The sequence below is a fragment of the Pomacea canaliculata genome, linkage group LG9, assembly GCF_003073045.1.
Source record: "Pomacea canaliculata isolate SZHN2017 linkage group LG9, ASM307304v1, whole genome shotgun sequence".
NCBI lineage: Eukaryota > Metazoa > Mollusca > Gastropoda > Architaenioglossa > Ampullariidae > Pomacea > Pomacea canaliculata.
In genome coordinates, this window is record NC_037598.1 from 15,587,803 (window position 1) to 15,600,290 (window position 12,488).

Consider the following 12,488-nt stretch of genomic DNA (forward strand, 5'->3'; position numbering starts at 1 on the left):
TTACTTGTACACAACATGGCGGCGAAAGGGCTGTGAGGGCTTTAGCTCACGCGTTATGCGAGGTAATAGTCAGCCGTCATCATAAAACTGACCTTATTCATTATTTTTACAAATTCCAATACACAATTTGCCATTGTTCAAGAGGTCTGGAAGGGTGGAACACAAACTGAGAAGATCAAATTTAAAAGGAAAATATCTAGATTTTCTCTTTCCGTTTTCTACTACTTACAGTCATAACAGATTACTCATCCTGATTATCACAATCTTTTCTCATAAAAAGTCTGGCTGATAAGAGTCATAAGAACAGCATCTATATGTTTCTTTGCAGCTGGCATGGTTCGGTGTATAAATATTGTTTCGAAATATTCTTATACTATATATACTTTCATTATAGCATGTTAAAGCTATCAGAGATCTCTGATAGCTTTCACTGTCTGATATAATGTACAGTGTACATCAGATGGAAGTCGACGTACTTTAAATTTTTATCTGATGAACTTATTTTCCATTTGATTTAAATGTGTAAACAAAACCCAGACGTAGCCACCCAGCTATTTGTCTGGAACTAAATAATACAGGAACTAATTAAACTCGTGTTCTCTTTTTTTTCCTCATATGATAAGACTCAAAACTAAGTATTGCACAGGGTATTTGTAAAATAATTATTTATGTTTAAGCCCAGTTACAGGACCTATAACAGTGCCCTCGCATCTAATTCACCGCAGGGAAATTGTAGAGAAGCATAAAGAAGTAATATGGGGATCCAGGATCTGATGACAGTGTTCGACAGACTTAATCCAACAAATACAGGATATATCAGTGTGGATCAGCTTTATGAACTTCTTAAATCTGTTTACATTGAACCTGTTCTCTGGGCTCATGTGGAGGCTGCTGTGCTGCATGTTTGTGGACCTGACAGTGGAAATAAAGTTAATAGGGAGGATTTTGAAGCAGTGCTAGAAGAGGTGGAAAGAAGACGAGCACTTGATGAACAGGCATATTGGGATTTTCAGGCTCTGGACTGCAATGGCAGGTGTGCACTATATTCCTTTGATTCATTATACTTCCCGATTTCAATCCATAATTTATTGTATTTTTAACTATTTCCTCCTAAAAACTGTGGTAGTTCAGAAAATTGTTTCTCATTACAGTTCTGTTTTTTTTAAATCATTCATTAGTCATTTAAACAGGCATTACCTTCAAATATTTTGGAAGCTATAATAAAACTGTCTTATCAATAGAGAATCAAATGAGAGCAGTTTTACAATATTACTTGAATGAGCTTTTATATACTTAGATTTTTTTTAACATGGGCCAGTAATTTATGTGTGATGACATAAGACAGTTTGAAGTGCATTCTCTAGAATAGCAATTGTTTCCTCTGTTTATATTTAAGGATATTGGTATTTAATTTTAATACATTTCATTGGTGAAGTTCTATTTTTACACACCCTCTTAAACAGCATGCTAAATTTAAATACTGATTAGATACCTTTAAAATGATGTTTTATTGAAGAGTATTTTTTTAAATATAGTGTCAATGACTTTTGCGGCCAGCTTCACATAACCTTCAGTGAACAGATAATTATAATTTGTGGAAAGGATACATTTTCGGGAGGTATGCTTAAATGTGGCACACTGTGAATCTATTTTATTTTTTTTCCTTGTCTGCAGCCACATAATCAGACTGAGTGATGCCTTCATGCTCTTCCAAGAGTATCATGGTGATTGTTTTTCTATACATACATGGAAACGCTTCCTTAGTTCACGTGTTCACTCTGATGCTGGAGTATGCTTTGATGAAATTCGCTTCTGGCTGTGTGAAGTACCTAGTGGAGAACCAATTCATGACAGAGAACTGCAGGATGAAAAGGCACGGCTGGATTATATTCAGTGGCAGCATAGTCGAAGTGACTATGAAGCATTCAGACTGCTACAGGTGAAAATGTTTTTAGGTTTTTTTTTTTATCAAAATTGTAATATTACATTTTCTTTGCACCTCAAACTGTCAAATGGTCTTCTAAGTAATAGCTGGCACTCTGCATTAAAGGAGGAAATGTAAACTGTCTATAGAAATGCTTCAGGTATAATCAGTATTGAAATCTAATCATCCTGCAACAAGTGTGGACATATACATTTGTATAGGTGGAAACCTTAGAGCTCATTGCATGTGTGTGGGTGTTGGTGATGTTAGTCTTTTGTTGCTCATAAATCAAACCTATAAACTACTTATCATTATGTTTATGTAGTCAAAAGCCCTTTTAACTGCCTTTTTTTGACTTGGTCAAGTTTCCTGTGACATAATAATTTGGACAATCTTTTTTGTGACATAAATCAAGTCAATCAAATAAAACTTTATTGTCTTTGCAATGCAGTCCAAGACAGAAATTTTTCTTTTGCTCAAGTTCACTACACACATACAAATATAATGTAAGAATATCTATATATATATATACACACACATACAAACATAGTGGGCAGATAAACATACACATATACAACATTCAACACCCATGCACACCTACACCCTCTCACACATACACATAAACCTCCTAAGAAGTATGCCAGGTAATATGTTAGGCCTACAAGTCCTTGTGCCTTTTATTTAGGATGGTGATTAGTGCTGGCATGAATGACCTCTGTTAGGCAGTTTCATGTGGCACTCTGTAGAGACTGCTCTAGAGTAACAGCTGAAAGTTGGAATGGAGAGGGTGTGTTTGGTCTGAAGTGATATTATATGACATAACTGCATGAAGGTACAAATCAGAAAGTGGCAGTTGTGATGTACAAATAATTTTATTTTCCTGGTGGATAACTCTGGCCATCTTGCTTTGCCTTTGACGAGGCTGTTAAAATATGAGAATGCTCTCAACAAGGGACCTGTAAACAGTTTGCAGCACTCCAGAGCTGACATTGAATAGATGCAGTTTCATACCTCTAACAGCAACATAGACATTTAGTGAACCTTTGCCAGGCAACTTCAAGATCTCGACTTTGCGGATGACATCAGCCTGTTGTCCCACAAGCAGCAACACACACAGACAAAGCTCACTCCTCAGAAGAAGCAGCAATGACTGGCCTAACCATCAACATCAAGAAGACAGAGATAATGTGGGTCAACAACAAGCAAGAAGCCACACTCCAACTACATGAGGAATGTATTACAGAGTCTGACCGTTTCACCTACTTTGGCAGCATAGTCAGCAAAAATCGAGGTGCAGATGTAAGAATCCGAGTAAATAAAGTCAGGCTTGCATTCCACACCCTGCGACCTATCTGGAACTCCACGGCTTTATCTCTACACACCAAGATCCTCATCTTCAATGCAAATGTAAAGTCAGTACATCTATATGGATGTGAAACATGGCGTGTGACAAACACCATCACCAACAAGATTCAGACATTTGTCAAGAGATGTCTGCGCCACATCCTTAACATCAGATGGACCAAGAAGATCTCCAATACAGACCTGTGGGAGAGAACCAACCAAAAACCTGCCAGCCAAGACATCAAGAAGTGGAAGTGGGGCTGGATCAGCCACACCTTGCGAAAGCCAGCCAACAATTTAACAAGACAAGCTCAGGGATGGAACCCACAGGGGAGTCGCAGGGTAGGGATACCCAGACAGACATGGAGGAGATCGGTCCATGGCCACGTGAAGGCAGCTGGCATGACCTGGTCCCAAATGGAAAGGAACACCCAGAACCGGGTCCAGTGGCATGGTGTAGTTGCAGCCCTTTGCTCCACTGGGGGTGATTAGGAACAAGAAGAAGTTTTATACCAAGGATGAAACATTTTTGGGGCTGTTTGTTGTGTCAAACTGTTGTTGTTGTAGAAAATTGGACCAACTTGTTGCCATCTTTTTGCTTTTTGCTGCAGAGGGAAGAAGCAAAAGAGTATGAAGAGGAGGAGAATAGCAAAGACCTGATGCAGCAGAATGCAAGGAGAAAACTGATCAAGTACTGTAGATCATTTTATTGCTATCTCTGATCTGAAAAAATATTTGTTATCAGAAATTAAACAAAGAAACCTATTGTAGATTATTCTGTTGTTTATAATAATTTTGAATGCAGAACTGTTTTTTCTCCATCTGCATGTTTTTTTGTAATCATTTTTATTTATTTAGTATCCATAGATGTATGTTTTACATTCCTAGGTAGACAACTATTCATACCCTTATGCTTCTGGTTAAAGTAGACAGCAAAGACTTACTGTACTGTATTGAGGGGGATAACTACTTCTTTCTGCTGTAAATTCTCTGTGATATACAGATGGCAGCATCAAGGGCTGGAAGCTATGTTGGATGACAGTGGTCTGGATATTGGAGAGGATGTGCTGACAACAGCAGTTTTCCGTGACATTGTCAGTGCTTCAGACCTGCTGGATGCACTTAGCCTTAAGTACCAACTCCTTGTGGATTCCCTATCATTGCAGATGGCTGACTTTGCAGCTAGTGAGTGTCTGAAGAGCTGACAGTTGTTTACAGTATAAAATTATTGATCACATAAACACAAATATATGCTTTTGAGAACTATATACTACCACATGTGACTTTGTGGCTATGTATTTATATCATAAAGGTCTTAAAGTATACTAATAAACATAAATAATAATAAAAACAAAATTTGTAAAGCGCATACTCACACTCCTAAGGAGTATGCTCTTAGCGCTTAAGAACAAGAAAAAATCAAGGCACAGGTTGCACATAAGGCCTCAACCAGAGTCCGCCACCGATTTCGATCGCTCTTGGTGACCCCATGTCCAGCCCTTTCCTTTCATCTCCCTTTCCACTGTTCTTCTCCAAGTTTCCTTTGGGCGGCCTTGTTTTCTTCGGCCGTCAGGAGTCCATCGTAGGGCGACTCTGGAGAGGTCTGCTGTCTGCTGGCTTGCACTCATGGAACTACTTATTTATGTGGACTACTTAATTTTCAAGAGATGATCATGGCTATATAACTAGTAAATAATAACAGAAAGAAGGCAAATTTACTCTGTGATTAAGAAGGGAAGCAGTCAGCTGACAATTCTATTACTATATTAATGTTGTATTTTTTTTTTATAAAGATGACCTATAGCCACAGCATTAATGTGCCTTTAGTCTGAGGTTTGCTTCCACGTGTGTTTCACTTGATGAGCACTTAAAATTGGTTTCATCTATGGCCATTAGGCTTTATGATCTTTGACTTACCTTTGCTATATAAACTGTTTGATAATTTAAAATACAGATATGGACAGTGAAAAATGGGGGCTGGTGCAGAACATCAAGAAGAAAGTAGGGGCTATGTTCAGACAAGGGCAGATGTGTGATGTTGAGTCATTACCTGGAGCTTCAGCCCTTCTGCCAGCCACACTTACTGCTATGATGGGAGATCTGAGACCAGCCCACCAGCAACGTCTGACTGAGCTGATGGCACTAAGACAGAAGTTGGCTGCAGAGGGGAGAGCAGTAAAGGACATAGAGGACAGCCTGAGAACTGAATATGAAAGCACCATGAAAGGCAAGGCTAAGAATAACCTTAGTACACATGTTGCCAGACTTCTTGAGTATTATCAGTTTTTCTTTTGAAAACAAAAGATATTTTCGGCTGTATCATTTAGCCTCCTTCCCATTCCCACACACATTTCCTCTCTGTCTTTGAAGTTTGGTTTCATGGCCTTATAGGAACTAGAAATAGACAAATGAATAGAGCAATGAACATGATGAATTTTTATTTATGTTAATGTAGTATAAGCTTAAATTTAGAAAATGTAATCCTCTTTCTGGCTGAATTATTGAATGCACTTTACTGTGTCTGCTATGTTTTGTTACTTATGCAGGACCAGTGACATGCGGTCAAGCATTGTGTGATCTTGTACTCAGGAAATCTAAAGAGAAAGATCTTCTTGTAAGCTTGCTATATGGTGAGAAACCAGGAGACTGGAGTTACCCTTGCTGGATGGAGTTATGCCATCTCCAGCGTCAGCATGCAATCTTGCAAGAACTCAAAGACTTTTCTCTTGCTTCATTGGCAGTAGGTCTAGCTGAAAGACCTCAAACCTACAAGCCTTCCGTGTATGTTGTCTTAATTTTATTGGCACTGCTTGTTTTCTGTACATTTTACTCACTGTAAGAAATTTTGATTAATTAGGGAACAAAACTTACAACATAGAGGCTGTTGCTGTGTGTGTTTTAAAACTTAAGCAAGTCTTTCAACTTTTGTTCGAACAATATACTGTTGAAGAACAGTTTTTGTTGTTGATGTTACCCTGTCACTAATAAGAAGACTTGTTTCCTTACTGTTTATTCTTCTTTTGTTTAGCTATGACTGTGATAGAAAGAGAAGTGAACAGCTGGCTGCTAAAAGGCTTGCTCTGAGACTTGGCCATGTTGCACTAAGAGCTACTGCTCAGCTTCCTGACATGTCTGATCTGGCAAAGCATGGTGTTGTAAACATTCGAGCCATATTTGTCAAGGAGATAGAACATCGGTACTATCTAGAAAGAGAGGTAAACAAACATTAAAGAAATTATGTACTTACATATTCTAAAGTACATATTGTTGATAATGTCATATATTAAAAATACTGGTGCTGCAAAAGAGCAAAACAGGTTATCACATAGACAAGCTCATACTCAAGTTTACAGAAAATAAGCATACTGACATGCAGTCTTAGATATGTAGTATAGGTAACATGGCTGTCCCCTAAGCGTATTATCCCAAATCTGTTTCTTTTCCTTTAGATAGTGGAAGTTATGTTAAATCTCACTTGTATTAGAAGTAACAATGTGTAATGTAGAACAATTAAAAACAAAATTAAACACCAGTTCTTGTTGCTTGGATCAGGGATTAAAGGTTCTGATGGCTTTGATGAATTATTCTTTTTCCAAGATATTGTTGTTTGTAAATATTATCCACTTTTCTCATTGAAGGAATAAATGAAGGCGATGCTTTTGTGTTTAACTGCAGTCTTCTCATGCTGGTTAATGTTTCTTTTGTTGATGGCAGGCACTTACTGCCATGCTGCAAGGCCCAGACAGTGCACAGAGCATATCTGCTGCCAAACACAAATCAGCAGAGGAGAGACACCAACAGCTAACCATACTGAGGAATCGCCATATAAACTGGAAAAAGAGTAAATTGGGTGACCCAGATGCAAATATGAGAACACTACAGGAAGGTGAGTGTGAGAAAGTTTCGCAAAGACAACACTTGTGTATTTCTTTTCTTTTTTTTTCAAATGATGTTGACTTTTCTTTTCTTTTAGATTAAATAACCCAGTTAGTCTGGAATGCTGGGCCAAGTTTACTTTTTTCCAGGTTTCTGAGTTCTTCATGCAGCATAGACATTTTCAAACAACCTACATTCTAAACTGTCCTTTAAGTTGATTTTTCTTCATTACTTGCAGAATAAATTTGTTGAAAGGAAAGGAATGTATGAATGAATTTATTTAGAATATGCCATCTTGATGGAATTTTTTTATCATGATGCATTAACATGATGAAATGGCTGTGATGGGTTATGAAGTGAAAAATTTAAATGAATACCTAGTATATTCAAATGAAAGGGCGATTTTTGTGGAGGACTCCTTCTTAAGATAGCTGGTTTTCTTACTGTATTGATGCAGTTTTGCTCTCACACTGTTTGTCCAGCTGTAGGCCTGTATTGGGCAGAACGACAGAATGAGCTGGAGAGAGAGCACCCCAATGTGGAGAGTACCAGAGTGAGTGCAGCGGTATTAGCAGACTTGCAACAAAGACAGGAAGTGGATTTTTCCCGGTGCTTGGGAGAAATGAATGGGAAGGTTAGTAATATGAAGTGCCTTATAACTCAGATGAAAGTCACGTACAAAGCACTTTTCATCTAGACAGTGAAGATTGAAGGTTTGGTCTCTGATCTCACCTTAGCACACAATTTTGTTGTTTTTAATGTTGCATCTGTTTACTAAGCTGGACTGCTGTGACATGATTCCCACTGGTTAATCCACACATATGATGGTATATCTTGTGCTTGTTGATTAATATTGTGGATCCAGTTGTTGACTTTTTTAGACATGAAAGGCATGATGAGGTCCCAATCATGCAGTTACCTGCAGTTACACAAATTTGTAAAGATTAATGTCAATGATTACTATGTTAGTTTTGCTGCAAAAATTTGATTTATATGAGATTAATTACTTTGAATAGTCTCTGATTCCAGAAAGAGGATGAGCTGATACATTTGCTGAAAAGGGAATGTCGGATTCGGTGTCAGGAGCACTTGGAAAATATTGCATTTGTGGTGTTGGGGGTTGTTGATATTAGTGATGAAGAACAAGAGTATATAACTGCACTGGAAGAGAAGTACCAAGCCATTCGAGATCAGATCTTAGTCTTTGCTCTCCGAGACAAATATGGCATTGCTGCTTGGAACAGGTAAAGGATGAAACTAAAATTTATTAATATACTTAGTGCATGGAAATGTGATTGTGTGTGTATGGATGCAGACATGTACAGCAGAGCACAAGTGCATATCTGAATAGGTGCATATTTGCATCTTTATATCTACTGAGAAATTAAAAATTTTGCTAAAGGATTAGGTAATCAAGTTGTGAGGCAAGTTGTGTGTATATCATTTGTACAGTTTGATAACATAGTGACTGCCACATCTTTAAGATGATTATTTTACTGATTTTTAGAATTGCTTTATTTCATAGCATGGGTCGTGAAGGGCGTCGGACAAGATTGCAGCAACTACGCAAGGAAGAGAAAAGAATGCGTTGTGATGGCTGCATGCAAGACATGGGTACTCTTTTAGGTCCAAAATCACAGGTTATGAAATTTTCTGGTTTTGGACACTTAGATAAAAGGCTTTTACTTTCTGCTTATAATACAATCCAAGAATGGCTCATTTACATACAAGTTTATCGCTTTTCTGGTGTCTTAATTAAAACATTAGCCATACTCAAATGTCTGTGTACCAGTATTACAACACTGTGTAGTTTTGGTGCAAGTTTTGTATTATATCTTGAAAAGAGATAATGGCAGTGTTTTTCCAGTTGGAAGGGGCAACCTCTTGGGTAATCTAGATACCACACAAAGTGAATTTTGGGGAAAGAACTTAGCACAGAAAATGGCTGGGTATACAGCTGCTCAAAGAAAAAACACCTAGTATAATAAACAACTGAAAATTGATCTAGGCAATTTTCAGATACCTTTTAACTCAATGAAGTCTTAGTACAATACAACTTTATTGATGCCCCAGGGGCAATTCAAGATTTGTCATGGGTTTGCTGTTGGTTTCAAACAAAAGAATATCTTATTTAGAATTCTTATACCATTAGGTGTGTTTTAAAGAAACACTAAGAGACTTTTTGTTTGAGATCAAATGTTAAGTTTCCAAAGAAAGGAGAAAAGTGACAGTAGATATCAAGTAACAGACAACAAAAATTTGTGTCATTGGTTAAGTTTTACCCTAAAATTACCTTGCATAATCAGTGTTCTGTTTTTCTGCATTTTTTCTTTACAAACTTATAAGATACAATTAATATTAAATTTGATAACTGTTCTGTATTTCTTCAGGCTTTACCAATACTTGCATCATTGGTTGGTGATGTAAAAAAATATGGAAAAGGTAAGAGGCATTTGTAGGTCTTTTATTTCATTATTGAAATGTGTACAGTTTGTATCAGATAATATATGGCTCATAGTTGATTACAACTTTCATTACTTTGTCTCTAGTATTATATCAATAGAAAATATAATGACTTAAGAAAATCAAAAGAATGAAAGGGATCTGTAATTTAATGTTGATCTTGCATTTTTTTTCCAGCACACATGACTGCCTTGATCTTTAGGCCACAGAACCTTTTAGCAGACACAGTGTCCCGCTTTGACCTTGAACAAGAGGTACTTTTGTCATGGCTTAAAAGCAGTGAGATCAGAGATAGAGCAGGTCGGAGGGGCAAACTTCTGGAGTTCATATGTCTTGACATGGAGCGATTTCTGATCAGTGTAGACAGTGATTATGAAGCAGGACTGTTGGCGCTTGGACTTTTGGAAAGGATTGGCACTATCAATAATGGAAGGTAACAGCGAGAATTTGAGAATGAAAGCTGCTTTCTCAAACTGTTAGCTTAGGTGTCAACACTCATGCACACTGGTACTGCTGGCAAGAAGTGTTTGCATAAAGAACGCATATTATATATCTGCAGATACTTTTAGAAAATTATAATTTTTGTAATACATTTTTAATTACATTTATTACAGAAAGCATATATAATTATAACAATACTTTAATTACTATCAGTCCCTAAAGCTGTGGTTCCCAACTTTTTATATGCCCCACATCGCTAGGAAATGTTTGATTAATGTTTACACCTGCTACCAAAGTAAAATCATAGTTGAAAATGAAGGCCTATATTTTCTATCTGGGAGACAAAAAATAGAGAGAGAGCTGGAGATAAGACAGTGCAAAGAAAAGAGCTTGTTATCATGCCTTGCAATGGTAAGAGAATTTTTGGAGAATTTGCTTGCAAGAGATAGAATATTATCATCAGCATGTTACTTATAGATTATAATAATAGTTGTTAGTACCTGAATCGCTGCTTTTCATGAATGATTAAAAGAAATTGTACAAACAGATCAAAAGATGATTTAGAAAGACAGAAAAAGTTGGCAGCTAAGCGTGTGGTACTGAGAAAATGCCGCCTACTGAATGGGGAACTGTACAAAAACCCTGCTGAAGATAAAAAACAGCCAGAGGAAGGTGAGGATATTTTCATTATCCCATTTTTCGTTCAGACAATATGGAGCATTTCTACTTCATTATGCAAAGATTTGTGACAAATTCAAAACACCAATTTCATAAATCAATACTAATATATACAGATATTTTTGTGTGCAGGTGACAATCGTGGATGGCAATGTGCACTGATGCGCAGTGTGCTTAGACGTCAGGCAAGTGAGAGAGAAAGTCTTTTGCGTATTCTGCAGGATCCTACCTTCTCAGATCTTGTGGAGGCAGCAGCTATGATGGCATCAGAAGAAAGATGGTATCGTCAAAGGTGTCTTTCTGACAAGCATCAATGTCTTGATTTGTCAGGAGCAGGTGTGGTGAACCAGTCATTAGCTGTTGTTAAAATAGAAATGCCTTTTGTCTTGTTTAGGTGCTGTCTCTTTCTTTTGTACCAGGAGTGGATCAGTATATCCACCATATTTGTGTTTCATCCATTTCTCCAAAAAATTTTCAAAATGTTTGGCAACATGATATTAGTAAAGAACAGTTTTTAAGCCATAAACACCATGTTGAAACAGGGATTCAGGATGAACAGCAAGAAACAACGATTATGTTGCATTTTCTCACAATAAGCAAATTTTTTCAAGCATCCTTTGAGTTCAGTTACTCTTTGAACAGAGGGTTATGAAGACCAAATCAGCATCCTCGAGGAAGCTGCAGCCCTTCGGATAGTGGGACTGCAAGCTGTGGCACATCATCACAGTGGACAGGCGTTATCTGAGGATGACATTGCTACAGCCCTGATGAAAGAACTACAGGATCTCCAGGATACAGAACTGGCTCAGATGCTTGCTGATGTTCTCAGCATGGTCAGTCTTAGAATGTTTTGCCCTATTCTTCTTTTACTTTGATCATTTTCTGTGAGATATATATATATGTGTGAAGTAGGTAAGGGAAAAATGTAAAAGTGATGACTTGTGACAATACAGTGTCATGAAATTCCTCTTTGGGGCAAGCTGTTAGCCGATATTGTACTTGAGCTCAAGTTTTAATACTTACATTGTCCTACTTATACCTTCTGTTGATATGCAACCTATAGATTCTCACTTATTTTTGCCATGAACATGGACAAGTTTTAAAAATTGTTGTAATACAGGTGAAGCCAAATTTTTACAGGATATTTGTTGATTTTTTTAACTTACCGCGGAGGGTGCATTAACTTTAATTGTCTCAGGAAGGAGAACTGCTAAAGAAGAAAACTAAAGATGAGAAGAAAGCAAATGATGAACAGCATGGATTTAATGTGATGGCTGTGTTGAGTCATCTTGATGGTGATTCAAGTGTCACAGATGCTTTTATAAAGGTACTGAGTTTTTCTTTATCAGCAGATTTTTGTTTTGGTGTGTACACTATCCAATATTTTTCTGGGTATTACAGGTCAACAGGTAGTGAGAGAAGTGGTGGTTTTGATATTGGTCAGCAACTCATTTTTTTCATTTGCTAGTACCTCAGTGAAACTATACTTCCAGCCCATGTGCAATTCACAGCTTGTTTCTTAAGAGACTCACAGCTATACACTATGTCGTAAGGTCACCAACTGTATCTTACTGTTGCTGGGAGTGTATTTGTGTATGCAACTAAGTATACTAATTATTTCAACATGTATGTAGTTACCTGTATATTGCTAGTATGACCACTATCTGGAATTGCCCTTGTGGATTAATCAAAGTTGAATTGTATGTCTTCTACACCCAGCCCGTCAGCTTGTATTTTCTTTCGTTCTTTGGTCATCACTGCC

General features: G+C 37.3%; 1 protein-coding gene across 3 annotated transcripts in view; it reads left to right on the forward strand.

Moving 5' to 3' along the window:
- LOC112571483 overlaps positions 1 to 12,488 on the forward strand; it is a 24,963-nt gene continuing 12,475 nt past the window's right edge. Inside the window, exons 1-18 of one of the 3 annotated variants that reach the window (XM_025250474.1) lie at positions 1 to 62; positions 726 to 1,033; positions 1,675 to 1,939; positions 3,880 to 3,959; positions 4,272 to 4,453; positions 5,223 to 5,495; positions 5,815 to 6,049; positions 6,297 to 6,483; positions 6,983 to 7,154; positions 7,627 to 7,778; positions 8,174 to 8,388; positions 8,670 to 8,784; positions 9,535 to 9,586; positions 9,785 to 10,040; positions 10,596 to 10,720; positions 10,859 to 11,062; positions 11,369 to 11,559; positions 11,925 to 12,053. In XM_025250474.1, coding sequence (XP_025106259.1) covers positions 756 to 1,033; positions 1,675 to 1,939; positions 3,880 to 3,959; positions 4,272 to 4,453; positions 5,223 to 5,495; positions 5,815 to 6,049; positions 6,297 to 6,483; positions 6,983 to 7,154; positions 7,627 to 7,778; positions 8,174 to 8,388; positions 8,670 to 8,784; positions 9,535 to 9,586; positions 9,785 to 10,040; positions 10,596 to 10,720; positions 10,859 to 11,062; positions 11,369 to 11,559; positions 11,925 to 12,053 — 3,111 coding nt within the window. In that variant the 5' untranslated portion in view covers positions 1 to 62; positions 726 to 755. Of the gene's footprint in view, positions 63 to 677; positions 1,034 to 1,674; positions 1,940 to 3,879; positions 3,960 to 4,271; positions 4,454 to 5,222; positions 5,496 to 5,814; positions 6,050 to 6,296; positions 6,484 to 6,982; positions 7,155 to 7,626; positions 7,779 to 8,173; positions 8,389 to 8,669; positions 8,785 to 9,534; positions 9,587 to 9,784; positions 10,041 to 10,595; positions 10,721 to 10,858; positions 11,063 to 11,368; positions 11,560 to 11,924; positions 12,054 to 12,488 lie in introns of all 3 variants that reach the window. The other 2 variants (XM_025250472.1, XM_025250473.1) reach the window with 2 other exon arrangements.